The sequence below is a fragment of the Salvelinus fontinalis genome, chromosome 20 (genome assembly GCF_029448725.1).
Source record: "Salvelinus fontinalis isolate EN_2023a chromosome 20, ASM2944872v1, whole genome shotgun sequence".
Lineage (NCBI taxonomy): Eukaryota > Metazoa > Chordata > Actinopteri > Salmoniformes > Salmonidae > Salvelinus > Salvelinus fontinalis.
In genome coordinates this window covers 6196274-6223872 of record NC_074684.1, presented here as the reverse complement: position 1 = coordinate 6223872, position 27599 = coordinate 6196274, and the positions used below count along the sequence as shown (strand labels likewise).

The 27599-nt window shown below is 43.6% G+C and overlaps 1 protein-coding gene across 4 annotated transcripts in view; it reads right to left on the bottom strand.

The window, feature by feature from the left end:
* Positions 1 to 21890, bottom strand: part of LOC129817199 (1-phosphatidylinositol 4,5-bisphosphate phosphodiesterase beta-1-like) — a 217717-nt gene extending 195827 nt beyond the window's left edge. For 2 of the 4 annotated variants that reach the window (XM_055872201.1, XM_055872202.1), the window contains exons 1-2: positions 21521 to 21889; positions 13359 to 13436 (exon numbers count right to left, since the gene is read on the bottom strand). In XM_055872201.1, the coding sequence (XP_055728176.1) occupies positions 13359 to 13436; positions 21521 to 21619 (177 nt within the window). In that variant the 5' untranslated portion in view covers positions 21620 to 21889. Of the gene's footprint in view, positions 1 to 13358; positions 13437 to 20903; positions 21394 to 21520 lie in introns of those variants that run through there. The other 2 variants (XR_008753683.1, XM_055872203.1) reach the window with 2 other exon arrangements.
* Positions 21891 to 27599: the final 5709 nt, after the last annotated feature.

Sequence of the window (27599 nt, the reverse complement as noted above, 5' to 3'; positions counted from 1 at the left end):
ATGAGAATGTGTTCTCAGTCAACTTACCTGGTAAAATATTTTTTTTTTAAATAAAAATAAAATACCGCTCAGGAAGGAGATGTGTTCTGTCTCCTAGAGATGAACGTACTTTGGTGTGAAAAGTGCAACTCAATCCCAGAACAACAGCAAAGGACCTTGTGAAGATGCTGGAGGAAACAGGTACAAAAGTATCTATATCTGTCACGCCCTGACTTTAGGTCAGGGTGTGACAAGGGTGGTTTGTTTAGTTTTTGTATTGTCTAGGGGGTTTTGTCTTGTCTAGGGTTTTTGTTTATCTATGGGGATTTTGTATGGTCTAGGGGTTTGTAGGTTTATGGTGGCCTGAATTGGTTCCCAATCAGAGACAGCTGTTTCTCGTTGTCTCTGATTGGGGAGCCTATTTAGGTTGCCATTTTCCATGTTGGTTTTGTGGGTAGTTGTTTTCTGTTTTGTGTGAGCACCTGACAGAACTGTTGCGTTTTGTTCCACATTTGCTATTTGTTTCAGTGTTCAGGTTATTAATAAACATCATGAACACGTACAACGCTGCGCTTTGGTCTACTCCTTCTTCCTCAGACGAACATCGTTACAATATCCACAGTAAAACGAGTCCTATATTGACATAACCTAAAAGGCCGCTTTAGCAAGGAAGAAGCCACTGCTCCAAAACTGCCATAAGAAAGTCAGACTACGGTTTGCAACTGCACATGGGGAGGAAGATCGTACTTATTGGAGAAATGTCCTCTGATCTGATGAAACAAAAATAGAACTGTTTGGCCATAATGACCATCGTTATGTTTGGAGGGAAAAGGGGGTGGCAGCATCATGTTGTGGGGGTGCTTTGCTGCAGGAGGGACTGGTGCGCTTCACAAAATAGATGGCATCATGAGGATGGAAAATTATGTGGATATATTGAAGCAACATCTCAAGACATCAGTCAGGAAGTTAAAGCTTGGTCGCAAATGGGTCTTCCAAATGGACAATGACCCCAAGCATACTTCCAACGTTGTGTCAAAATGGCTTAAGGACAACAAAGTCAAGGTATTGGAGTGGCCATCACAAAGCCCTGACCTCAATCCTATAGAAAATCTGTGGGCAGAACTGAAAAAGCGTGTGCGAGCAAGTAGGCCTGCAAACCTGACTCAGTTACACCAGCTCTGTCAGGAGGAATGGGACACAATTCACCCAACTTATTGTGGGAAGCTTGTGGAAGGCTACCCGAAACGTTTGACCCAAGTTAAACAATTTAAAGGCAATGCGACCAAATACTAATTGAGTGTATGTAAACTTCTGACCCACTGGGAATGTGATGAAAGAAATAGAAGCTGAAATAAATCATTCTCTCTGCGATTATTATGACATTTCACATTCTTACAATTAAGTGGTGATCCTAACTGACCTAAGACAGGGAATTTTTACTCTTATTAAATGTCAGGAATTGTGAAAAACTGAGTTCAAATGTATTTGGCTAAGGTGTATGTAAACTTTCAACTTCAACTGTATGTGCTATATAAACAAGGAAGCAAGAGCAGCTATATTTTACCAACAGTAAGCTTGGTCGTCATGGCCTGACATGAAAATCAGACAGTATATTCTCTGACAGACACCACCCGGCAGACAGGGTGGCCCATTAATTTTCAATGAAGCCTGGACGGGATTCTGCTCTATTATTATTTAATTTTTGTACATTTTATTTTGGTGGTTACGATCTTGTCTCATCGCTGCAACTCCCCAACGGGCGAAGGTCGAGTCATGCGTCCTCCAAAACATGACCCGCCAAGCTCTGCTTCTTAACACTCACTCGCTTAACCCGGCAGCCAGCCGCACTAACAGGTCCGAGGAAACACTGTTCAACTGACGACCTTGGCCAATGGTGTTTTCACAATGTCTCATTATCCCTGTAGAAAACAATGCATGATATCTAACTAAGGGAAGAGCTGCGAAGGTAGGATAAAGAACGTGTGCGTGCGTCTGAGTCAGACAGAGATAAAAACCAGAGAGCGAGAGAATAGGAGCGAGATAGAACGAGAGAGCAGGAGACAGGAGTGGACGAGAGAGAGAAAGAGAGAGAGGAGAGACCTGTGGTCTGGTGTGTTCTGTTCTGTGAAGATAAAGACTGTCTGTCTGTTCCACCATCAGCCATCTGTAAATGCTCTAGTCCACATCACATTTTGATTGAACAGAGCCTCCAGCACGGGAAAACAACAACATACACGTTTCACACATACAGTTCTCTGTGCGCACTGTTCGCTCACGCCAAGCTTCTCAACGATGAGAGACGAACAACACAACGAGAGACGTGAGGAGATGTTCAGTCATCCTTGGAATGTGTGGAAACGCACACTTGTACAGTACAAACAGGTGTCGTGTATAATATAACGTTGGTGTGTAGAGTGTTTTTGTCATCCCTGTTGTTGGGCCTTTCCCTTTGCTTTCTTCCCCTGGCATCCTGAGGGAGCGTACTGTAGCCGTTATTCAAATCGGTGTGCAGTATTCTCTGTGTGTGTGAACCGTGTCAGGTGATTTGAATGAACGGTGTCAGGGAGGGTTTGGAATAATGGGTGCACGCAGAAATAGGCCAACATAAACGTTATAAATAACGTCACCTCGGAGAGAAGGATACGCTTCATCATACTGTCTACTGTTTCACCTCATGTATACTGTGAAAGTACCTCTGCTAGGCTACACATTCAGAGCTGTATAATAGGGTCCGCTGTTGGCTTTCGTTACACGCGAGTTCAAACAAGGATACAGGATGTGTGATGAGAGAGAGACTGGCTGGAAGTGAAGTTTGCTTTGTCACATTTGTGTTTCTGAGTATAGGAAGCATCCCTTCTTTCTGACTGTTTGACTTTTTGTGAATGAGGTCCAAGAGCTTAGAGAGGAAATGAACAGAGACCTGTGCCACTGTGTGTGTGTGCGTGCACCGTAGCCTGTAGCAGTGGAAAATAAGCAACACTAATCAGAATTCACAAAGAGGAGCAGGGCCAACAGGGCTAACCCAAGCAAAAACAAATATTTTTGTCCAGAGTTGCTCCCCTCCTCAAGAAAGGCAACGGATAGATTCTAGTCATACAACAGCCGTAAATCCATCAAAGTCTGGCAGCGGGTTTCATCTTTTAATCCCTCTTTCACTGTTGATGCTCAGAAAGCGTGTCACCTTCATCAGAGGAAGCCTGGCAATACATAGAACATGTATCTTTTGTTCCAGTGTCTAAGTTCCCAGTCGACCATACAGGCATGTCTGGCAGGTCATCATTTTCCACTTTTTTCCCGTTCGTTTTTTCATTGATTTGACCCTTTTCCATCTTAAGCCTGTTAGAAAATACAAAAGCTAGCGCGGAGGCACCAGAACAGGAGTGTGCCTGGCATTTAAACCAAGGAAAGACTGTCAGTGTCCATTTCTCAAACCCAAAGGATCACCTGCAGGAAATCCCATAGAAGAAATACCAAGAGAGACACTCAACGACACATCCTATTGGGAAAGTACAGTCGAGAAATTGTGACAGCTCATCAAGGAAATACGACAGCAGAGAAATTCGCTGTCACATCTCATTATGGAAGGCGCTGTTTCCAAATGACCGATTGATTAAAATGTCAGAGCCGTGGAGAGCGGAGAGCCTCTGAGACTTAGATGAGACCTGTTTCGGTCCAGCCCTGAGACCTGATCAATCATTTCCGAGTCATTGCGATGTCAAGACATCATATCAATATCGCCCTGTTCTTGTTCTCTGAGGGACGATGACAGTCCTCTCTGCATGCCTACACTGGCATCGATTTCTGTGTCATTGTTCTGAAGTCTGAGTCATCCAGACCTACACACACACACATATATATATATACATACACACACACACACACACACACACACAGTGTTACGTCCAACTGGCTGAACACAAGGCAGACTGCGTGGAGGGAAACAACAGCGAGTTGCTCGGCTAACAACGACGGATAACCACAGTAATTATACAGTAGGAAAAGGTCTGCAATCCCCAAAAAGCTATCAAAATAAACTGTCACACTCAACCATGTCTGAAAATGATCATGCCCCGTGAAATAGTCTCATTAGACAAATGGCATGACACCATGCTATGGCTGACATGATAGAAAGAACGAGGGAGAAGAGGGAGATTGTTTCCAGGAAAGCAAACTCATCAATTTCTCTCTTTGGCTCTCATAACCAACCGTCCTAAATTTACTGGACAGCCCTCCAGGTTTTCTCCTGGCCTCACCCCTCTCTATCTCTCTTGCTCTCTTGTGCACTCATCATCACTCTCTCCGTATCTCTCCGTCTAGCTCTCTGCCTGCCTGCCTCTCCATCGTTCTCATCACCATTTTCCTATAATTTGCCATCCCTCTCTCTCTCTCCCTCCACCAGTACCGCCTACCCATATCTCTCCCTCCTTCCCTCTCTCTCGTCTATACGTTTTCTGTGGGTGTATTGGCTGTAGATTTTTACGTCCGTCTCTGTCCCATAGTGCTGACTAAAGGAGCAGCTCCAGCTAAGGAATCCAACAGAACTCCACCGTCTGGGAACTCTGTTACGATGGAGGCAAGACATGATGTGTGTGTAGGGGGGGGGGTTCAACTTGTGGATATATTGTTGGTTAAAGTCCATTACTCTGATACTAAATCTAAAACCTATGTTATTCCTACTGTACGGCCAACCATAACTATTAGATTGACATTTTAGTCATTCAGCTCTTATCCAGAGCGACGTATTGCATTCATCTTAAGATCACATTTTTCTCAATACAGAAGTTATCAGCTATGTCAGTGCTGGTAGGAAAAGGCAAGTGCAAGGTAAACAATTTTTGGGGTGGCGTGGAGGTTATAAGACTGAGATGTCTTATTTAACATACCTTTTGAAGATGTAGGGTTTCAGACGTTTTCGGCAGATGGGCAGGAACTCTGCTGTCCCAGCTTCAGGGGGAAGCTAGTTCAACCATTGGGGTGCCAGGACAGAGAAGAGCTTTGACTGGGCTAAGCGGGAGCTGCCCTCCCGTAGGGGTGGGAGGGCCAAGAGACCAGAGGTGGCAGAACGTAGTGCTCGGGGTTGGGGTGTAGGGTTTGAGCATAGCCTGAAGGTAGGAAGGGGCAGTTCCTCTTGCTGCTCCGTAGGCAAGCACCATGGTCTTGTAGTGGATGATAGCTTCTACTGGAAGCCGGTGGAGTGTATGGAAGAGCGGTTTGACATGAGAGAACGAGGGACGGTTGAACACCAGACTGGTTGCGGCTATCTGGATAACTTGTAGGGGTTTGATGGCACAAGCGGGGAGCCCAGCCAACAGAAAGTTGCGGTAGTCTAGACGGGAGATGACGAGTGACTGGATTAGGACCTGATCCTGACCCGCTTCCTGTCTGAGGAAAGGTTGTACTCTACAGATGTTGTAGAGCATGAACCTGCAGGAGCGAGTCCCTGCTTTGATGTTTACAGAGGAAGACAGGGTGTTGTTCAGGGTCACGCCAAGGTTCTTTGCACTGGGAGAGGGACACCGTGGAGTTATCGACTGTGATGGAGAGGTCTTGGAACGGGCAAGCATTCCCCAGGGGGAAGATCAGCTCTGTCTTGTCGCGGTTGAGCTTGAGGTGGTGGCCGACATCCAAGTTGAGATATCTGCCAGGCATGCAGAGACGCGTGTCGCCACCTGGGTGTCAGAAGAAGGGAATGAGAAAAGTAGTTGAGTGTCATCCGATAGCAATGATAGGAAAGACCATGAAAGGACATGACGGAGCCAAGTGACTTGGTGTATAGAGAGGGCCTAGAACCGAGATCTGGGGGAAACCACTAGTGTGAGCACATGGTGCAGACACAGATCCTCTCCACGCCACCCTGTAGGAGTGACCTGCCCGGTAGGATGCAATCCAGGAGTGTGCAGGGCCTGAGACGCCCAGCTCTGAGACGGTGGAGAGGAGGATCTGACGATTCATGATGTCCAAGGCAACGGATAGATTCTAGGAGGATGAGAACAGAAAAGAGAGAGTCGGCTTTGGCAGAGCGGAGAGTGACCCGTCTTGAAGCCTGACTGGTTAGGGTCAAGAAGATCGTTCTGAAAGAGATAAGTGTTTTGGAAAGAAATTAAAGAAGGGATACCGGTCTGAAATTTTGACTTCAGAGGGGTCGTGTGTTGGTTTCTTGAGGAGGGGAGCAACTCTGGCCAATTTCAAGTCAGAAGGGATGCAGCCATTGGTCAGGGATGAGTTGATGAGGGAAGTGAGGAATGGGACAAGGTCTCCAGAGATAGTCTGGAGAAGGGAAGAGGGGATGGTTTCGAGTAGGCAGGTTGTCGGGCGGCTGGACTTCACTAGTCGCAGGATTTCATCTGGAGAGAGAGGGGAGAAAGAGGTCAAGGCTTAGGGTAGTTCTGTATGAATGGGGCTAGTGAACTCAGTAGGCTGAGTGAATGAGGAGCAGTTGTCATCAACCTTTTTTCAAAGTGGTTGACAAAGTCATCTGCAGAGAAGTAGGGGGAAGAGGTGGAGGATTAAGGAGGGAGGAGAAGGTGGAAAAGAGTTTGAGGCAGAGGTTTGGAGGTTGGAGGCAGAGGTTTGGAATTTAGAGTGATCAAAATCCTCTTTACCCGCAGATTTAGAAGAACAGAAGGTAGAGAGGAGGGAGTGAAAGGAAGATAGGTCCTCTGGAAATGTAGTTTTTTCTCAATTGTCTCCTGTTCTGTGAGCACGCAATGAGTCACTCAGTCATGGAGCTAGGGGAGGGTCGAGCCGGCCGGGAAGAAAGGGGACAGTGGGAGTCAAAGGAGGTGGAAAGGGAAGGAGAATAAGGTCGAAGAGGCAGTCAAGAGACAGGACTGAGAAGGATTTAGCAGAAGGAAGAGATGATAGGATAGAAGAAGAGAGAGAGTACTGGAAAGCCAACTGACATTTACTCCTGAGGTGGTGACCTGTTGCACCCTCGACAACCACTGTGATTATTATTATTGACCCTGCTGGTCATCTATGAACATTTGAACATCTTGGCCATGTTCTGTTATAATCTCCACCCGGCACAGCCAGAAGAGGACTGGCCACCCCTCATAGCTTGGTTCCTCTCTAGGTTTCTTCCTAGGTTCTGGCCTTTCTAGGGAGTTTTTCCTAGCCACCGTGCTTCTACACCTGCATTGCTTGCTGTTTGGGGTTTTAGGCTGGGTTTCTGTACAGCACTTTTTGACATCAGCTGATGTAAGAAGGGCTTTATAAATGTATTTGATTGAAGAGAAAGAGCAACAATTGTGATGGCACATGTACATCTGGGTAGGGTTGGAGGAGAGAGGGAGAGAAAATGAAAAAAGTAGTGATCAGAGATCTGGAGGGGGTTGCAGTGAGATGGGGTTAAGCATATTGCCTGCCTTGTGAGGGGTAGGGGACTGGAAAAGGGTGAGGTCAAAAGAGGCAAGGAGGGTAAAGAAATATGTGGAAAGAAATGTGTAGAATTTAGGCGTTTGGAGGTTGAAGTCGCCCTGTATGATGAGCTGTGAGCCATCGTCTGGAAAGTAGCTTATCAAGGTGTCAATCTCATTGAGGAATTCTCCAAGAGGACCTAGTGGGTGATAGACGACAACAATGTTAAGCTAGATTGGACACGTGACATGAGGAGATGGACAGGTGAGAGAGGAGGAAAAGAGAAAATCTCCATTTAGGAGACATTTGTAGCCCTGTGCCACCACCATGATAGACCAGATGCTCTAGGTCTATGAGAGAACACATAGTCAGATAACGAGAGAGCAGCCGGAGTAGCAGTGTTCTCTGGGGTAATCCGTGTCTCTGTCAGGGCCAAAAAGTGAAGGGACTGACCACAGATTGGTAGTTTCAAAGGCTGCCAAAGACTACGACGTCCACATGGGTTGTGCGTGCAGGGTACACTAGATGAGAAGGGTTGAAACCACGGGGTGGGGCGCATCTGTAAAACCTACAGTGACAGGAGTAAACAGGCATGGAAATCACACACATACTAGACAAAGCTACAAAAGAGCAAAATGAGATCATCTGAAAATAACTAGGTAACATACCCAAGTAAGATAGTGGTGTGAAGCCTTCCTCTCTTTCCTTCCTCAAGTAACATCGCAGAACAATTCTGCAGAATGTCTTTGTTTTGGCGACAGTCTTCGTTTTGGGAGACAACACCACCGCCCAACAAGACTGCAGCTTTCTGTAGCCACTGAAAAACTGGGAGAGACTAAAGTACTAACACTAATTGTAGGGCCCTATAAAATCCGCAATGCGGATAACGCGGACGGAATCACGGAATCCAGACATTAAAATGGATTTCAACAATATAGTAACATTTATTGAACTTAGTAGGGAATCAAATAAATAAATGTTCCCAAGTTTATCATAAGACATGAACAGACTGCACCAGTGATTGGTATTTCCTCCAAATTTCTGAAAAGGCAAAGAGAATTCCCCGTCATGTGCAGTGTGCGCATCTAACACTTTGTGTAGCCGTTAGCGATGATGCTAATGAAAAATCTTCTGGTAGATGCACTGGAATTAAAGGGTAACTTTAAAAAAATCTACATTTCTCAAATGTTTCAAAGACCTCAAAAGTGGTCTCTTGATGTGGTCTAAGCATTATCGTGGACTTAGAACGTCCAATTAAGTTATTTTTCTATTAAAAACGTAATTTTGAGATCGAAAAAATGAAAAACATGAACAAATCAAACAGTTATTTTACGGCCCTATAATTGCTGATTGCCTAGCGGAGGTGAGGAAAACGACCCCCTCCAACAGACACAACCATCAGTCACAAATGGACCTGAAACCAGTCCAAGTCAATGTTCCAACACTTCACAGCCACAGGTACTGAGCCTTCAGCAGTTCAAAGCAATGATAAAGTAGGAAGCTAGGTAGACAGGTAGCACTTAACTAGAATTACCCTATCCAGACTATATCCACAACAACACTTCCTGAAAGTCAAAAAGGCTTCTCTTGCAGAGATTAGCTGCCTTCCCAAGCTGTAGATGAGCACAGTCGCAAATACTACAATAAGCTGAAGGGTAACTCATTTACACATTTCTTATTCTATTCAGTTCTATAATACTCTATTCAAATCTATGTCGTGCAACTATACTATGCACAAAACAATCTTTGCCTCACCACCAACTGTAACTGAGAGACATGCCATTTAGTGAGAGAGGCTGAGATCTGAAACTGGAGTGTCCCTTGAGAAACCTTCCACCCTTCTCCCTGACCTCACCCTCCTTCACAACACACGCACGCGCACGCACATGCACAAACACACATGCATGCACACGCGCACGCACGAATGCGTGCACAATACGCACGGACACACACAGCTCAAATAACCTGAATGGAGCGCAAACATCAGATGAGATCGATAACAAAAGCAGCTCATAGAAAATGTGAAGACGGAACAAGAGACGACTGCACCTGGCATTTCAAGGCTACCATGGCAACTAGACCAAATGGCTGTTCATTTGGTGAGGTCCATCAAACACTCCAGATTGCCCAACGCTTTCCTGAGAAGCGCTCTCTACCAATGGGAGAAGACTTTATTTATACCCTTCACAGAGGTACCTGCTGCTTGTTGGGCAGTGAAGGAATGTGTGTGTGGGTGTGTGTGTCAGTGTGTCACACACCATATGTAAACTCTATAGTCAAATGTGCTGTGCGCTGATAATGACTGAGATAGGCTGTTCTCTAGTTGCCATGACACTGCCTATGGAACAACAGGGATATGTAAACTAGCCAACAACATTGGCCGTAGCGTACAGAGGTGTGTGTCATGTTAATTAATCCTCTGTTACGACAATATCGGTGATGAGTGATGAGTGAACTTTTGGCCTGGTGGTGTTTGTTTTCTGTGCGCGCGTGTGTGTGTGTGTGTGTGTGTGTGTGTGTGTGTGTGTGTGTGTGTGTGTGTGTGTGTGTGTGTGTGTGTGTGTGTGTGTACATTTGTGCATGTACGTGATTCTGAGGGGTGCGGATAAGGTCTGGTCGGGTTGAGGGAGTACACACGGGGACATAAAACAAGAGACAAATGGACTTGGAGACACACACACTAACATCTCAGTATTATGACCGCGTTAGTTTACATACCGGCGGTCTGTTTAAGAATACAACATGGCAGAGAGACACAGATGCTGGGATGCTGGACTCATTCACACACACGCATGCATGCACAGACACACACATGCACACGCACGCACACAGCAGGCACACAGTGCCATGACTCAGTGCCAAGATCTCTCTCACTGAGCGGTTTGAGGATTTGGGCACGTTCTTCAGTTTTGCACTGAAACATTGCATTGAATAGTTCCGGCCAGATGTCTTGATGCCACTCAACCACATACAAACACCTGGACAACTACCACCACTGAAAGAAAAACGTAAGCCCCTTTAAACGAAACTGCCTGACAATCTCCCTGTAAGACTTCATCTAAGTGACACAAATAGAGGCAATCGTGACTGTGCTCGTGAGACAGGCTTTTATAAAAAATGTATGCACGCATGCACGCTCCCCCACACACATGGTCTGCTGAGTAAATACTACAATAAGCTGTGTGTGTGTGTGTGTGTGTAACAGCTATAGAGGCACGATCTGTCCACTGCTTCTCTTCTTCTGAGGTATGTAAGGAATGCTCAAGCTCTGCAGGTCACCAGGATGTCGCGCACACACACACACGTGTAAGGACGTGGGCTACTACTAGTGCAACAGCTTGTAACGGTACGTTTATCACGGTATGGAAGAAATACATAAAGCACACACCTTCAAAACCAAGGCATGGACCTCACATCAGATACTATCACCATACTTAAGTGTCTATACAATATGTGTTACGATTCTATATGCATCACGATTGCAATTCGACACAGCTATTGCATTGCGATTCGCTGGTCCAGACATATTTCACTATACTGTCTGTCTGCTGCAGAGGGACAAGAGAGAGCCATAGTAAAAACTACTTTCGATCAGTCATGGAAATAAAAGAGCTGAAAACATGTCGCCTCACCTTTTAAAAAGAAGATTGAGGCCAAAGTATAAGAGGAGAAATACAGATTTGAATAAAAAATCTGTAGAATCGATAATCAAAAGAATATTGCGTCACAATACTCTACTGTATCGATCCCCCCCCCCCCCACCCATACTTCACAAATACACATTGTAACAGTACGTTAACACTGCATATACTGGATGTGCAGGCATGTACACACACATACTGTACAAATACACATCCTCTTTCAGACACACACCTCTGTGTTCCTACAGGTAGATGCTCTGTGTTAGGGAGAAATATAGTTTGTTGATAGTACACTCTCACAAAAAAATGGTACGGTTAGGGTACAGTATTGTTGTCGGGGATACAAAAATATTTAAAAAACACACAATTTACCTTCAGAGGTACACATATAATCTCACATGGTACTGTTTGGTACCGCACAGATAATCTAGTATAATGGTACATTTTTGTTCACAATACTTTGAATATAAAGGTACAGTCATCACACACTCTCAAAAACCACACCCATCACCATCATATTTCCCAGTATGTCCTATTGCAGGTTGATACAAAAATTCTGTGTGTTTTTGCATGCTCATTGATTGATTGATCTTATGCTACGCAGAGATAAATAACGCACATTTTGAGATAAGTAACATACATCTAAATGCAGATTGCAGGTGATTAACATGTTTGGAAATCCTAAATCTGTCTGGATTCCAATAGAAATTACATATCACTTTGAAAGCCAGCATAACGTGACTTGCCTGATGTGGCCTGCAACCCAGGAGTTTCAAACCATTGTGTTCGGGGGGAAACTAGGCTGTCAAAGTATGGCCTTATGACCTACAGTATGTCATGTATTGTCATAAAGAGTTTAATTTCAAATATAAAATATTCACTTAGGCACTCACTAGGTGAAGGTTATAGGCCTGAAGGCCCTTGAATGGAACAACGATGACTCTGTCACTAGCAAACACAGTCATGGGTGGTACTGGTAACTAAAATTCACTTGAAAGGCACCCTGGGAAATATGCAAATAAGGCATTACACCCTGCAGTGTTGAACAACAGCCAAAAACCTTTTTAGAGCTACATTTTTGCCACTTAAAAGGAACAAGCTGCTTTGTCCCTGTGGTGGTACCCTAAAAAGGCAAATGTGTACCTTTTCCAAAGGTACGCTTTTGTACCTTTACTATCTTGTCCCCTAAGGTACACTATTGTCTATTTTAAGGTGCAAATTGCAAGGGTACAATAATGTACTTCGAACCAAAGGTAATTATGTGGTAAGTGTAAATCAGGGCCAGTAGCAAGCTGTCTGTATTTATATACTGCAGAGGGCAGAAGTGATGACTTGCTGGCTTTATATTATCTACGTGTCTGGAGGTGTGTGTGTGTGTGTGTGTGTGTGTGTGTGTGTGTGTGTGTGTGTGTGTGTGTGTGTGTGTGTGTGTGTGTGTGTGTGTGTGTGTGTGTGTGTGTGTGTGTGTGTGTGTGTGTGTGTGTGTGTGTGTGTGTGTGTGTGTGTGTGTGTGTGTGCCTCAGCAGAGCCCGTCAGAGTTAGAGCCATTGATTTTGTGTTGGAACAGATGGAGGTATTTCACTATACCACCAGACCTGGTCAGGGACAGAACTGCTGACTGAGACGCCACCTCCATGCAACCCCCCCCCCCCCCCCCCACACAAACACCTCTGGTCTTTTCCTGCTCTCTTTACTAATAGCCTCCGCTCTTAGGGGATAGTGGCTATATATTTTCCCCTCTCCTCTGACTGGTTCTTGTAGTAAGGAAAGATGTGACCCTGGTGGTTTCTAGGGATAGCTGCCTGTGTAAATGTCACTGATTCAGCTCAGATCACATCCCACATAGGATTGCAGTAAGAAGGTAAAGCTAGTATGAGTCTAGCATCGACTGCCAAGAGCCACTCAAACAATATACTGCTCGTGACTTGTGTGCTGTTGTTGTTGTTGTTGTTGTTGTTGTTGTTGATTATGAGGGGAAGTGGGGACAGGGAGTAGCTGTCAACTCCAGTTCTACCCCAACAAAACCCACCCTGAGCAGGACATTGACCACTGATCTGTAAGTATGTCCTGCCCCACCTGCTTAGGGTAGTATTTTAGGAGTGGTGCTGGAATGCCGCGTCTACAGTTTCATAGAGCAACGTTATCTCTCAGTGCTACACTATGGACAACCCAACTCCTTCTAAAGGTATTTCCATAAATGAAGAGTATCTCTAACATGTCTGCCTTTACAAATTAACAACTGTTTCCTGGTTCAACCAAAGTTCTCTTGACTCTGAAAAGGAAATGGGATGTCACCAAAAGTGTAACCGTTGGTTATCATCTTCAATGTGTGACATGCCTTTGTTATTATCTTCTTCTGTGTAATATATTTGTTCTTACCTTGTTCTGGTCAGTCCAGTACAGGAAGTAGCCCTGGGGGTCGACTCGTAAGGTCACAGGGGTCACCGTAGTGGAGTCCTGTTGAGAGAGGAAAGCATTCCATTTGTGAGAGATAGAAACGTGTGTGCTGAACGGAGAGCACATGTGGTTAAAGTGTGTGTATCATTTTGTTGCGTGATTGAATGCGACAGAGAGCTGATTCCGTTCCCCTGTGCTTAAAACAGCGGGCTTTGATTGAAACAGGAGAGAGCTGCATTATGTGTGTGTATTGAAACAGGAGAAAGCTGCCGCGTATGCTATTGTCTTTCAGACACCAAAAGGACAACACCAAGGCATTATGTCACCACACACACACACACAGAGTAACAGTCCCAGCCCAGGGCCGTCTTTACACACCGTAGCAAAGGCAGATACTGTTGGCTGCTTCTATAAAAAGCTGTGGCGTTTCTGTCCATAGTTGCCAGCCCAGCACAGCACTCAGCTGAACACACTGACTGATTGTCTTCCTGTCTGCCTGTCCTAGGCCTGATGAATCATACAGGAATACATACAGTACAATTGGACACACTGTGAAGCTGGGACTCTTGAAAAAGGATTTCCAAGATATCGCCCATGCTGCATCAGAGAATCAGACACGATAGATTGTGAAAAAAAGTGTCTAAGACAAGGTCAGCTTCCCAAATGGCAACCCTATTCCCTGTATAGTGCACTGCTTTTGACCAGAGTCCACAGCCGCACTTTTAAAATGGTATAGGTCTACTACTGTATGCTGGTCACTATGTTGAAGGTTGCATGTGTGCTATGACATCATGTTAGGGGGCAGATTACATACACTGACGAAAAATAGAAACACAACATGCGAACAATATCAAAGATTTTACTGAGTTATGAGGAAATCAGGAAATCAGTCAAAACAGGTCCAAATCTATGGATTTCCCACGACTGGGAATACAGATATGCATCTGTTGGTCACAGCTCCCTTAAAAAAAGGTAGGGGAGTGGATTAGAAGACCAGTCAGTATCTGGTGTGACCACCATTTGGCTCATGCAGCGTGACACATTTCCTTCGCATAGAGTTGATCAGGCTGTTGATTGTGATTGTTGTCCCTGTCCTCTTCAATGGCTGTGCAAAGTTGCTGGATATTGGCGGGAACTGGAACACACTGTCGTACACGTCGATCCAGAGCATCCCAAACATGCTCAATGGGTGACATGTCTGGTGAGTATGAGGTGATGGCGGCGGATGAATGGCAAGATAATGGGCCTCGGGATCTCGTCATGATATCTCTGTGAATTCAAATTGCCATCGATAAAATGCAATTGTGTTCATTGTCCGTAGCTTACGCCTCCCCATACCATAACCCCACTGCCACCATGTGGCACATCAGCAAACCGCTCCGCCATCTGCCCGGTACAGTTGAAATCGGGATTCATCCGTGAAGTGCACACTTCTCCAGCGTGCCTGTGGCCATCGAAGTTGAGCATTTGCCCACCGATGTTGGTTACAATGCCGAACTGCAGTCAGGTCAAGACCCTGGCGAGGACAACGAGCGCACAGATGAGCTGCCCTGAGACCGTTTCTGACGGTTTGCAGAAATTCACCTGTGTGCTGACGATGCTGTTTAATCAGCTTCTTGATATGCCACACCTGTCAGGTGGATGGATTATCTTGACAAAGGAGAAATGCTCACTAAACAGGGATATAAACAAATTTGTGCAGACAATTTGAGAGAAATAAGCTTTTTGTGCATATGGAACATTTCTGGGATCATTTATTCCAGCTCATGAAACATGTTTATATTTTTGTTCAGTGTATATACTATATCTCCCTTGTGATTTTAAATAAGGACTGTCTTAGTTACTAGGGGGTCAGTTACTAGTCCTGAACTAAAAAGCATATTCAATGGCGAATCCATTTTTAGTACAGGAGTAGGTTTAGCCTGGATCTGGGAAACTGGCCCAAGAGGTCTAGTATTTATAAGATTTCTACGGCCTATAGCTGTCTGACTGGAAACAGAGGGTTGGCGGGTGAGAGATCGTCATTGGGTTCTGGTCACCTGTACCAGGGTAACCTGAACTGGTGTTACCTTATGTACCCGCTGACCGCTCATTGCAATCGTATCGATCCTACTCTATTCCATATAGACAGAGAAGGAGTGTGAGAGAGAGAAAGAGAGCGAAATCGAGAGAAAGAAAGAAGGAAAGAAAGAAAGAGAAAAGAACATCGCAAATGGTCAACTTACACACATGAAAAGCATGCCATGACTCATGACAAATCAGATGAAAGATGCAATATATCGAGTACTGGTATTACGATGACAATAATGACACAAATTAAGTCTGGGCATGGCTATGTGTTTGTAGTCAGCAGAATGCTACAACTTTTAGTCCTAAACTTCACAGATTTCAGGGATGATGTTGTATATTGGACTGAGAGATCTAAAGATGGCTGGTAGCCAGTACAATATGCGTAACGATGTGAAAACAGCCATTTGGACCAGATTATCCTCCCCTTAAAGGATGAGTAGATATATTTTTTCAACCAAATCTCTATTTTTGATGTAAATGGGATATTATATATACACTTTTATATATACATACACTTTCTGGGCGATATCACTAGAGGTCGACCGATTATGATTTTTCAACGCCGATACCGATACCGATTATTGGAGGACCAAAAAAAAGACGCTACCGATTAATCGGACGATTTTTATATATATATATTTGTAATAATGACAATTACAACAATACTGAATGAACACTTATTTTAACTTAATATAATACATCAATAAAATCTATTTAGTCTCAAATAAATAATGAAACATGTTCAATTTGGTTTAAATAGTGCAAAAACAAAGTGTTGGAGAATAAAGTAAAAGTGCAATATGTGCCATGTAAAAAAGCTAACGTTTAAGTTCCTTGCTCGGAACATATGAAAGCTGGTGGTTCCTTTTAACATGAGTCTTCAATATTCCCAGGTGAGAGGTTTTAGGTTGTAGTTATTATAGGAATTATTGGACTATTTCTCTCTATGCCATTTGTATTTCATATACCTTTGACTATTGGATGTTCGTATAGGCACTATAGTATTGCCAGTGTAACAGTATAGCTTCCGTCCCTCTCCTCGCCCCTACCTTGGCTCGAACCAGGAACACATCAACAACAGCCACCCTCGAAGCATCCTTACCCATCGCTCCACAAAAGCCGCGGCCCTTGCAGAGCAAGGGGAACAACTACTTCAAGGTCTCAGAGCGAGTGACGTCACCGATTGAAACGCTATTAGCGCGCACCCCGCTAACTAGCTAGCCATTTCACATCGGTTACACCAGCCTAATCTCGGGAGTTGATAGACTTGAAGTCATAAACAGCTCAATGCTTGAAGCACAGCAAAGAGCTGCTAGCAAATGCACGAAAGTGCTGTTTGAATGAATGCTTACAAGCATACTGCTGCCTACCACCGCTCAGTCAGACTGCTCTATCAAATATCAAATCATAGACTTAATTATAACATAATAACAAACAGAAATACGAGCCTTAGGTCATTAATATGGTCAAATCCGGAAACTATAATTTCGAAAACAAAACGTTTATTATTTCAGTGAAATACGGAACAGTTACGTATTTTATCTAACAGGTGGCATCCATAAGTCTAAATATTCCTGTTACATTGCACAACCTTCAATGTTATGTCAAAATTTGTACAATTCTGGCAAATTAATTACGGTCTTTGTTAGGAAGAAATGGTATTCACACAGTTCGCAACGAGCCAGGCGGCCAAAACTGCTACATATACCCTGACTCTGCTTGCACGGAACGCAAGAGAAGTGACACAATTTCCCTAGTTAAAAGAAATTCATGTTAGCAGGCAATATTAACTAAATATGCAGGTTTAAAAATATATACTTGTGTATTGATTTTAAAGAAAGGCATTGATGTTTATGGTTAGGTACACATTGGTGCAACGACAGTGCTTTTTTCGCGAATGCGCACCGCATCGATTATATGCAACGCAGGACACGTTAGATAAACTAGTAATATCATCAACCATGTGTAGTTAACTAGTGATTATGTTAAGATTGATTGTTTTTTATAAGATAAGTTTAATGCTTGCTAGCAACTAACCTTGGCTTATTGCTGCACTCGTGTAACAGGTATTCAGCCTGCCACGCAATCTCCTCATGGAGTGCAATGTAATTGGCCACAATCGGTGTCCAAAAATGCCGATTACCGATTGTTATGAAAACTTGAAATCGGCCCTAATTAATCGGCCACTCCGATTAATCGGTCGACCTCTAGATATCACTTGATTTTGAGAAACTTCCACCAACCAGCGATAGACTCCCTCATGCTAATTCTGCAGTGTCCGGGCGTGAAGAAAACTAGAGCACGACCAATACATTGGTTGACCCATATTATCGGCCGATATGAACCTTTTACAGAAATATTTGTACCTAAGAAGGTAAACTAAACAAGTGTTTTGTATTTACTTACATATTTATAGAGGATATCGTTGCTTTTTGTTGGTTGTCATGTAAACCACAAATAAAAAGTTCGCAAATAATGTTCATTTTAATACGCAGTTAAGAAATGATAATTTAGTCATTTGAGCACAATTTGGGTAAAAAAAAATATGTTTTTCATTCCACCTGAACAAAAATAATATATTAGCAGATATATTGGTAATCGGTCCCAAAAATCCCATATCGGTTGGGCTCTAAATAAAACATGATAAACATAAGCTCCAAAAACACCCTAAAACGTACTTTTAGAAACGGCAACCTTCTCAGTATAGTGATACAGGTCTTTAGATCTTGTACAAAAAGAATTGTCATTCCAAACTTTATCTGCAACGTTATGCTCCATTTTATGCAACTCAAGCCATTTAAAAAAAATAAATAAATACTTTGATTGAAAAAATATGATTTTATAAACTCAGCAAAAGAAACAGAACCCTGTCTTTCAAAGATAATTCGTAAAAATCCAAATAACTTCACAGATCTCCATTGTAAAGGGTTTAAACACTGTTTCCCATGCTAAAAAATGTATGAACATGCACCTGTGGAACGGTCGTTAAGACACTAACAGCTTACACACGGTAGGCAACAAAGGTCACAGTTATGAAAACTTAGGGCACCAAAGAGGCCTTTCTACTGACTCTGAAAAACACCAAAAGAAAGATGCCCATGCTCATTTGCGTGAACGTGCCTTAGGCATGCTGCAAGGAGGCATGTGTGTGGTCTGGGGCGATGTGTCACAGCATCATCGGACTGAGCTTGTCATTGCAGGCAATCTCAACGCTGTGCGTTACAGGGAAGACATTCCTCTCTCATGTGGTACCCTTCCTGCAGGCTCATCCTGACATGACCCTCCAGAATGACAATGCCACTAGCCATACTGCTCGTTCTGTGCATTATTTCATGCAAGACAGGAATGTCAGTGTTCTGCCATGGCCAGCAAAGAGCCCGAATCTCAATCCCATTGAGCACGTCTGGGACCTGTTGGATCTGAGGGTGAGGGCTAGGTCCGTTCCCCCCAGAAATGTCCGGGAACTTGCAGGTGCCTTGGTGGAGGAGTGGGGTAACATCTCACAGCAAGAACTGGCAAATCTGATGCAGTCCATGAGGAGATGCACTGCAGTACTTAATGCAGCTGGTGGCCACACCAGATACTGACTGTTACTTTTGATTTTGACCCCCCTTTGTTCAGGGACACATTCTATTTCTGTTAGTCACATGTCTGTGGAACTTGTTCAGTTTATGTCTTAGTTGTTGAATCTTGTTATGTTCATACAAATATTTACACATGTTAAGTTTGCTGAAAATAAACGCAGTTGACAGTGAGAGGACATTTCTTTTTTTGCTGAGTTTATATTTATGTCCCCACTCTCCCTGGCCACAGCTACAAACACATTGAGTCATTATGGAATTCTTAGAGGCTCTTACTCCTGGGTCTGAATTCACACACAATCTCAGAGTATCGGCGGCTAAGAGCTAAAAGGTTTTCTCAATTAGCTCTGGACAAAATCTTACACTAGGGAAGGAAATTGTCATAATTAAAGGAATTCTTCCCATTTCGGAGTAATTGTGATGGTTAACAGGTTTTGTCTCAGCTCTCCTTTGAGTGAAGGGACAGAGGGAGGCAGGCAGACTGAGTGGCGACAGCCTTTGTGGCCTTTGGAATTCACCCGTCACAGTAGTATTTCGTCCCATTACTGCTGATGAAGATTTAAGGGTTGTACCATTAGCCATTGCCTAGAAAAGGGGATGGGGCCAAAAAGGGTTGAGTTCCGATTGTTTAGCTTGGGTTTTCTAACAATGTCTGGGTGGTTAGCAGTACAGACAGATAGAGTCTACGGAGGCAATTTATCTTCAAACCCCCAGAAAGGATTTGGTATGAGAAATAATGCTTTCCTTCTTGTTCTCTTCTCTCTCCCCCTTTTCCCATCTCTCATTCTTTGTATTTTCTCTCTCTCTCTCTCTCCTTCTCCCTCTCTCCTTGCTCTACAACACTTGTATCAGGCAGTGTATCAAAGTAACTGTATTCTGGCCACTCCATGCCATCTCCACCCTGCTGAGAGGATTTGGTCTCCATCTCGTCTCAATACTGCACTTTCCTCGCTCCACGGGTTCGTTGTGTATGTTCAGGGTTTCCCATGACCACCGTGTCACTTCTCTTCGGACATACAGTTGCACCAGGGGAAAGGTTTCGATTGAGAACACACTCAATGATTTACGCATGTCTGAATTATCTCTCTCTCCTTCCCTCCCTCCCCTCGTTCATTTTTCACTCTTTCCACCGAGGGAAAGGGGGACGAAGGGAGGAAGGAAGGAGTGCATGTGAAAACTGTGAGAATGCGCTGTGTGTGTGTGTGTGTGTGTGTGTGTGTGTGTGTGTGTGTGTGTGTGTGTGTGTGTGTGTGTGTGTGTGTGTGTGTGTGTGTGTCAGGAAAGACCTTAGGCTACGGGGTGTGGAGAGAGGTCATGGAAGTCCCCACCCTCATCTGCACACTATAAAAACCTGGCTAGCACACACACCTCACACCCCTTCTCACAACATACCACCCCATGCAGAGAGAGAAAGGAGAGAGAGAGAGAATTCGTTTAATTGCTATTTATGACTCACAGTGACCATAAAACCTAATAACATTTATAAACGAATATGAGTAAAAAAAAAAAATGAAAAAAAAAGAAGAAAACCCACCCACATATTTTGCCTAGTCTACTTGTTGAGTTTATCAACAGTGAGTGCGTCTGATGCCTATCCAAATATCTGAATACATACACACTGTCATGGTTGTGCAATCAATGTTCCTGCTTATTTGCGCGGCTCTGCATCAGTCCCGCTAGCAGTCAACATCACACAGGTGGGCAGGTGCGTGGCATTTCCAACGCAAACCAGCAAAAATGTCCTTATTAATGAATAGCCTCTTAAGACAAGTGTAGGTCATTTATTTAAGCTGCATAAGCTGTCTATAAGGTAACAATACATTTTTTACATCATGGTCATTCTGTGTTAAAATAAAACACGTTGTTGTAACGTTACCTATTAGAAATGACTACGGGGAGTGGTTTGCAGTAGCCTTCTCCTGTAGGCTAATCTTACCCAGAGGCGATATGTTGTAGCAGAGCGGTGCTTGACAGCGGCGAGCAATACATTCGAATCAAGGGCATGTTGCTGTTACCGGCTGGCGAGAGTGACGGATGATACCAATAGACCACTCATTCAAAGAGGTTTCTAGCTGTCAATGGTATAGCCTTACAGAGATGAACGTGGAGATGTAGAAGTGCAAACGAGTGTGATTAAAATGGCACACTACTGTGTCCGGTGTCTGTGTAAAGCAGTTCATTCAAGGCAATGACCTCTCGTTCTCAAGCTGAAATAGCGGGCTGCGCACAGAAACACACGCGCGCGCTCCCCGTGACATTTAAACCGACATGTCGAATGGGTTTGACATTGTCACCCACAAACTGTAGCGCTTTCTGTAGCCTAAAGTCTAACAGTTGCGGAACGATATTCCCTCAAGCAGGCAGTGGAGACTGTTGCACTGTGGCAAATGTATGACGTCCGTTTCAGTGCGGTGGTAACTGTGTAACAAACATTGGCTACATAAAAGACAGTGATAAACCAGTCCCCTCCAAAAAAAATTAAATAAGACTTACATCATCCCACTTCATGAATTTGCTGCCCTTTCTCAGGCTCTCGCTCACGGACACCGGCTTGAGCTGCAGCGCGTGAACTCCTGGCTGAGCCCCGGCCATTGACTCATCTACTCTCCTCAACCGACAAAAAAAACAAAATAAACGGTTTTAAGTCGCTTTCTCCTTTTTCTTTCCTAAACGAAACGACCCTTCTGCTGAGGAACGATAGGCTGATGGAAGCTCCACTAGTGTTGGCAGTATGTCATTCCAGCGTGGGGTTGCGGGTCTCAGCTTTGAAGCTCCCTGACACGAGTTGGACGAGAAAGCAGGCTCAGCTGAGGGACTGGGTGAAGTCCGCTGGTGACGGCTGATGCAGTTTCAGAAAGAGGGGGGAGGGATGGGGGGGGGGGGGGTGTAGAGACTTTGAATGAGTGAGTGTCTGCACTCCTATTTAAAAACAGTCAATGCGGGGAACGAGTTCCGTGGCTCTATGTGATCTAGCGCCTCCCTGCGCTCAAGGCAATGTGGATAGTAGGCCTGCACACACTCGTACCGTTCTACTATCCTTGTGGGGACCAAACAATTGATTCCCATTCAAAATCCTATTTTCCCTAACCCTAAACCTAACCCATAACCCCAACCCTAACCCCAAAACCCCAACATAAAACTAAACCTAACCTTAACTCTAAACCTAACCCCTGACCCTAATTGTAACCCTAAAACTAATGCCGAAGCCTAAAAAGCCTTTTTCCTTGTGGGTACCCGACGAAATGTCCCAAAATTGTTCCTTGTTTGACTATCGAGGACTTCTGGTCCCAATAGGATAGTAAAAACAAACCACACACAAACAGAGAAAGAGAGAGCGAGAGCACTGTTACTTCCTAAAATGTCCAAAAAGGGATGTTACAATATTCAAACTGCTTCAGCCATGTTCCTCTTGGTGTTCAGTAGACAGACCAGCTGTCTGAAATAGAAACAGTGTAGGCTTCTTGTCCCATGTCACTAATGATTGATTAATCCTGACACGTGTGCACACACCCACCACCCACACACACACACACACACACACACACACACACACACACACACACACACACACACACACACACACACACACACACACACACACACACACACACACACACCCCCACCACCCACACACCCACACACCCACACACCCACACACCCACACACCCACACACCCACACACACACACACACACACACACACACACACACACACACACACACACACACACACACACACACACACACACACACACACACACACACACACACACGCACACACCTCTGGGACCAGTGTGTGTGTGTCGACATGGCAGCCCAGAGAAGAGAGACATGTGGCTTCAGTCCTTCTTTCAAAGAGCTATTTATAAAATAGTAGTACTGGGGGCAAACAAATATGGGTTTGAAGTCAGTTGTGTGTTAGGTCATTTGAATAACCCACAGCCTCACGTCATGTCTGGTGTGAAGCTTTACAGACGAGACAAGCAAACTACAGTGTACTCAGCTTATTAAAAATACAGATCTACTATAATAGTCTACCATCTCTAGCGAGCGGTCGGAAACCATATAGAGAAATCTTCCGATGACTGTATGCATTTCACTTTTAAGAGAAAATCTATTAGAAGATCAAATTGCCAAGGGTGGATGCAATTCTTTTAAGACAATGCAATAGGTTCTCATTGTCACGTCTGCTCCCACTCCCCCTGTCTGGCTCTCGAGGTCTCCCGGCTGCTCATCATTACGCACACCTGTCACCATCATTACACGCACCAGCGCTTCATCGGACTCACCTGGACTTCATCATTGATTGCTTCCCCCAGATCTTCCACTTCCTCAGTTTCAAATAAAATCAAATCAAATTTTATTTGTCACATACACATGGTTAGCAGATGTTAATACGAGTGTATTGAAATGCTTGTGCTTCTAGTTCCGACAATGCAGTAATATCCAACGATTAATCTAACCTAACAATTTCACAACAATTACCTAATACACACAAGTATAAAGGAATGAATAAGAATATGTACATTTAAAAATATATATATGAATGAGTGATGGTATAGGACGGCATAGGCAAGATGCAGTGGATGGTATAGAGTACAGTATATACATATGATATGAGTAATGTAGGATATGTAAACATATAAAAGTGGCATTGTTTAAAGTGGCTAGTGATACATTACATCAAGATGGCAAGATGCAGTAGATGGTATAGAGTGCAGTATACACATATGAGATGAGTAATGTAGGGTATGTAAACATTATATGAAGTGGCATTGTTTAAAAACTTCTTGTCAATAGGGGGGGGGGCTGTTTTCACTTTGGAAAAAATCGTGCCCAAATTAAACTGCCTCGTACTCTATTCTAGATCGTACAATATGCATATTATTATTACTATTGGATAGAAAACACTCTCAAGTTTCTAAAACTGTTTGAATTATATCTGTGAGTAAAACAGAACTCATTTTGCAGCAAACTTTCATACAGGAAGTGAAAAATCTGAAAACGATGCTCTGTTCCAGGGCCTGCCTATTCAATTGCCTAATATTTATCGATATGCATGCACTTCATACGCCTTCCACTTGATGTCAACAGGCAGTGGAAGGTGGAATGGGGTGTCTAGCTTGATCTGAGGCCAAACAAGAGCTTTTGGAGTGACAGGTCTGGAAATTTCTTTGTTTTCTCTGGCGCGCGAAGTACGTCGACATTGGCTTCTGAAAAGCGTTCGGTATACACGGTGGATATCTCCGGCTCTGATTTTATTTGATACATGTGATAATAACATCATAAAGTAGTTTTTTTCAACCGAGTTTTATCAGTTTATTCAACGTTTATTGGGACTTTTGGAATTTTCCGTTTTTTTGCATCAAGAGAAGATGGGCATGTTCGCGCCACATGGCTAGCTAAGGTTGCTAATTCGACAGGAGAAAAGAACATTCTAAAACCAAACAACGATTTATTCTGGACCTAGGACTCCTTGTACAAGATTCTGATGGAAGCTCAACTAAAGTAAGAACAAGTTATGATGTTATTTCATATTTCTGTGGAAAATGTTGATTCCTATTCTCTGCCGTTTTGGCGGGCACTGTCTCGCAATAACGCAAGCTGTTTGTTATGGTAAAGTTATTTTTTTAAATCTAACACGGCGGTTGCATTAAGAACCAGTGTATCTTTCATTTGCCATACAACAAGCATTTTTATGTAAAGTTTATGATAAGTTCTTTGGTCAGATTAGGTAAGTGTCCAAAATAGCTCCGGACATTCTGGGGAATCGATGCTACATATTCACAATGTATAACCACGGGTTGCAGCTCTAAATATGCATTTTCGAACAAAACATAAGTGTATTGTATAACCTGATGTTATAAGACTGTCATCTGATGAAGTTGGTCAAGGTTAGTGATTAATTTTATATCTTTTGCTGGTTTTGCGAATGCTATCTATGCGGTGAATAAATGCGGTTGTGTGTTTGGCAATTGTGGTAAGCTAATATAATTCTATATTGTGTTTTCGCTGTAAAACACTTTAAAAAATCGGAAATATTGGCTGGATTCACAAGATGTTTATCTTTCATTTGCTGTACACCATGTATTTTTCATAAATGCTTTATGATGAGTATTTAGGTATTTCACATTGCTCTCTGTAATTATTCTGGCTGCTTTGGTGATATTTTTTTATGGTAGCTGCAATGTAAAACTATGATTTATACCTCAAATATGCACATTTTCGAACAAAACATAAATGTATTGTATAACATGTTATAAGACTGTCATCTGATGAAGTTGTTTCTTGGTTAGTGACTAATTACATCTATATTTGGTCGGTTTTGTGATAGCTACCTATGCGGTAGAAACATAGTGAAAATATGCGGTTGAGTCTTTGGCTATTGTGGTTAGCTAATAGAAATACATATTGTGTTTTCGCTGTAAAACATTTTAAAAATCGGAAATGATGGCTGGATTCACAAGATGTTTATCTTTCATTTGCTGTATTGGACTTGTGATTTCATGATATTTATATGCTATTATTTACTTGTGGCGCTATGCTAGGCTATGCTAGTCAGCTTTTACTGATGAGGATGCTCCCGGATCCGGGATGGGTGTTAAGTAAAGGTTAAAGTGGCGAGTGATACTACATTACATCAAGATGGCAAGATGCAGGAGATGGTATAGAGTGCAGAATACACATATGAGATGAGTAATATAGGATATGTAAACATTATATGAAGTGGCATTGTTTACAGTGGCGAGTGATACATTTATTACATCAATTTTGCACGTGTTTGCATCGCTGATGTTTTGTTTCTCTTGTCCAGACGCTGTTCTTGTTTAGTTTCACATCTATTCATTATTAAACCCTCACCCTGTACTTGTTTCCCGTCTCCCAGCTTCTGTAGTTACGGAACCGTTACATTCATGTACTACACCTCATGTTGCTCTCCTGCGGTATAGGCTACACGTCAAACACAAAAACATTGCGGTAACATTCCTCTGAATGGCACAGTACACTCCAACCCCAGGGCATACTGCAGTATGATAGCCTAGAGAATTTTGGGAGCTGCCAAGTCACATTTGCCAAGTCCGTATGCCCTTCAGTCACCAACTGGTCAGTCCACGCTCATCTACAGCAGAAGGTTAAGGACATCCAGCCAGACTGGAAAGACTCTACGCTAGAGGCCAGTAGCTGTGATATTAACACAACACGACCACCATAGCCTTATGTGGATTATTACAGTAAATGTATAATGTAGTCCTGCTTGAGCTTCTATGTTGAAGTAGCCTCAAAACCCAGAACCAAATCTTGTGTCATGTGCAGTCTCTCGCGAAAGACTTTTGTTATATTGTCTCTAAGTCAATGCTTAATAAAATCCACCTCAGTTGGAGCCATTACATGATGTATTATTATGGAATATGTGTGTTATAAATAATGTATCAAATCAAATCAAATCTTATTAGTCACATGCGCCGAACACAACAGGTGTAGGTAGACCTTATAGTGAAATGCTTACTTACGAGCCCCTAACCAACAGTGCGGTTTCAGAAAATATGGATAAGAATTAGAGCTAAAAGTAACAAGTAATTAAAGAGCAGCAGTAACAAATAACAATATATACAGGGGGGGGGGGGGTGCCGGTACAGAGTCAATGTGCGGGGGCACCGGTTAGTTGAGGTAGTATGTACATGTAGGTAGAGTTAATTAAAGTGACTATGCATAGATAACAACAGAGAGTGGCAGTGGTGTGGGGGGGGGGGCAATGCAAATAGTCTGGGTAGCCATTTGATTGACTAGATGTCCAGGAGTCTTATGGATTGGGGGTAGAAGCTGTTTAGAAGCCTCTTGGACCTAGAATTGCTGCTCTGGTACCGCTTGCCATGTGGTAGCATAGAGAATAGTCTATGATTAGGGTGGCTGGAGTCTTTGACAATTTTTTGGGCCTTCCTCTGACACCACCTGGTATAGAGGTTCTGGATGGCAGGAAGCTTGGCCCCAGTGATGTATTTGGCCGTACGCACTACCCTCTGTAGTGCCTTGCGGTCGGAGGCCGAGCAGTTGCCATACCAGGCAGTGATGCAACCAGTCAGGATGCTCTCGATGGTGCAGCTGTAGAACCTTTTGAGGATCTGAGGACCCATGCCAAATCTTTTCAGTCTCCTGAGGGGGAATAGGTTTTGTTGTGCCCGCCTCACGACTGTCATGGTCTGCTTGGACCATGTTAGTTTGTTGGTGATGTGGACACCAAGGAACTTGAAGCTCTCAACCTGTTTCACTGCAGCCCCGTCGACCAGAATGGGGGCGTGCTCTGTCCTCTTTTTCCTGTAGTCCACAATCATCTCCTTTCTCTAATATATGATAAACCTTTGGGCATATTATAAATGTTATACCATATAATTATAGCCACCAGAGTTTTGAGTAACTTCTTTGTGTTTTTACCAGAGCTGCAGTTAGATCAGCTGACAGGACTAACTGTTGACGGCATTGTCCCCTATGTGAAACCTGCAGGTGCTGTAGAGAGTAAACGTGGCTCCACCTGCTGTTTTTCAGCTGCCAATACCGCCTGTGTGGTCACTTTCACC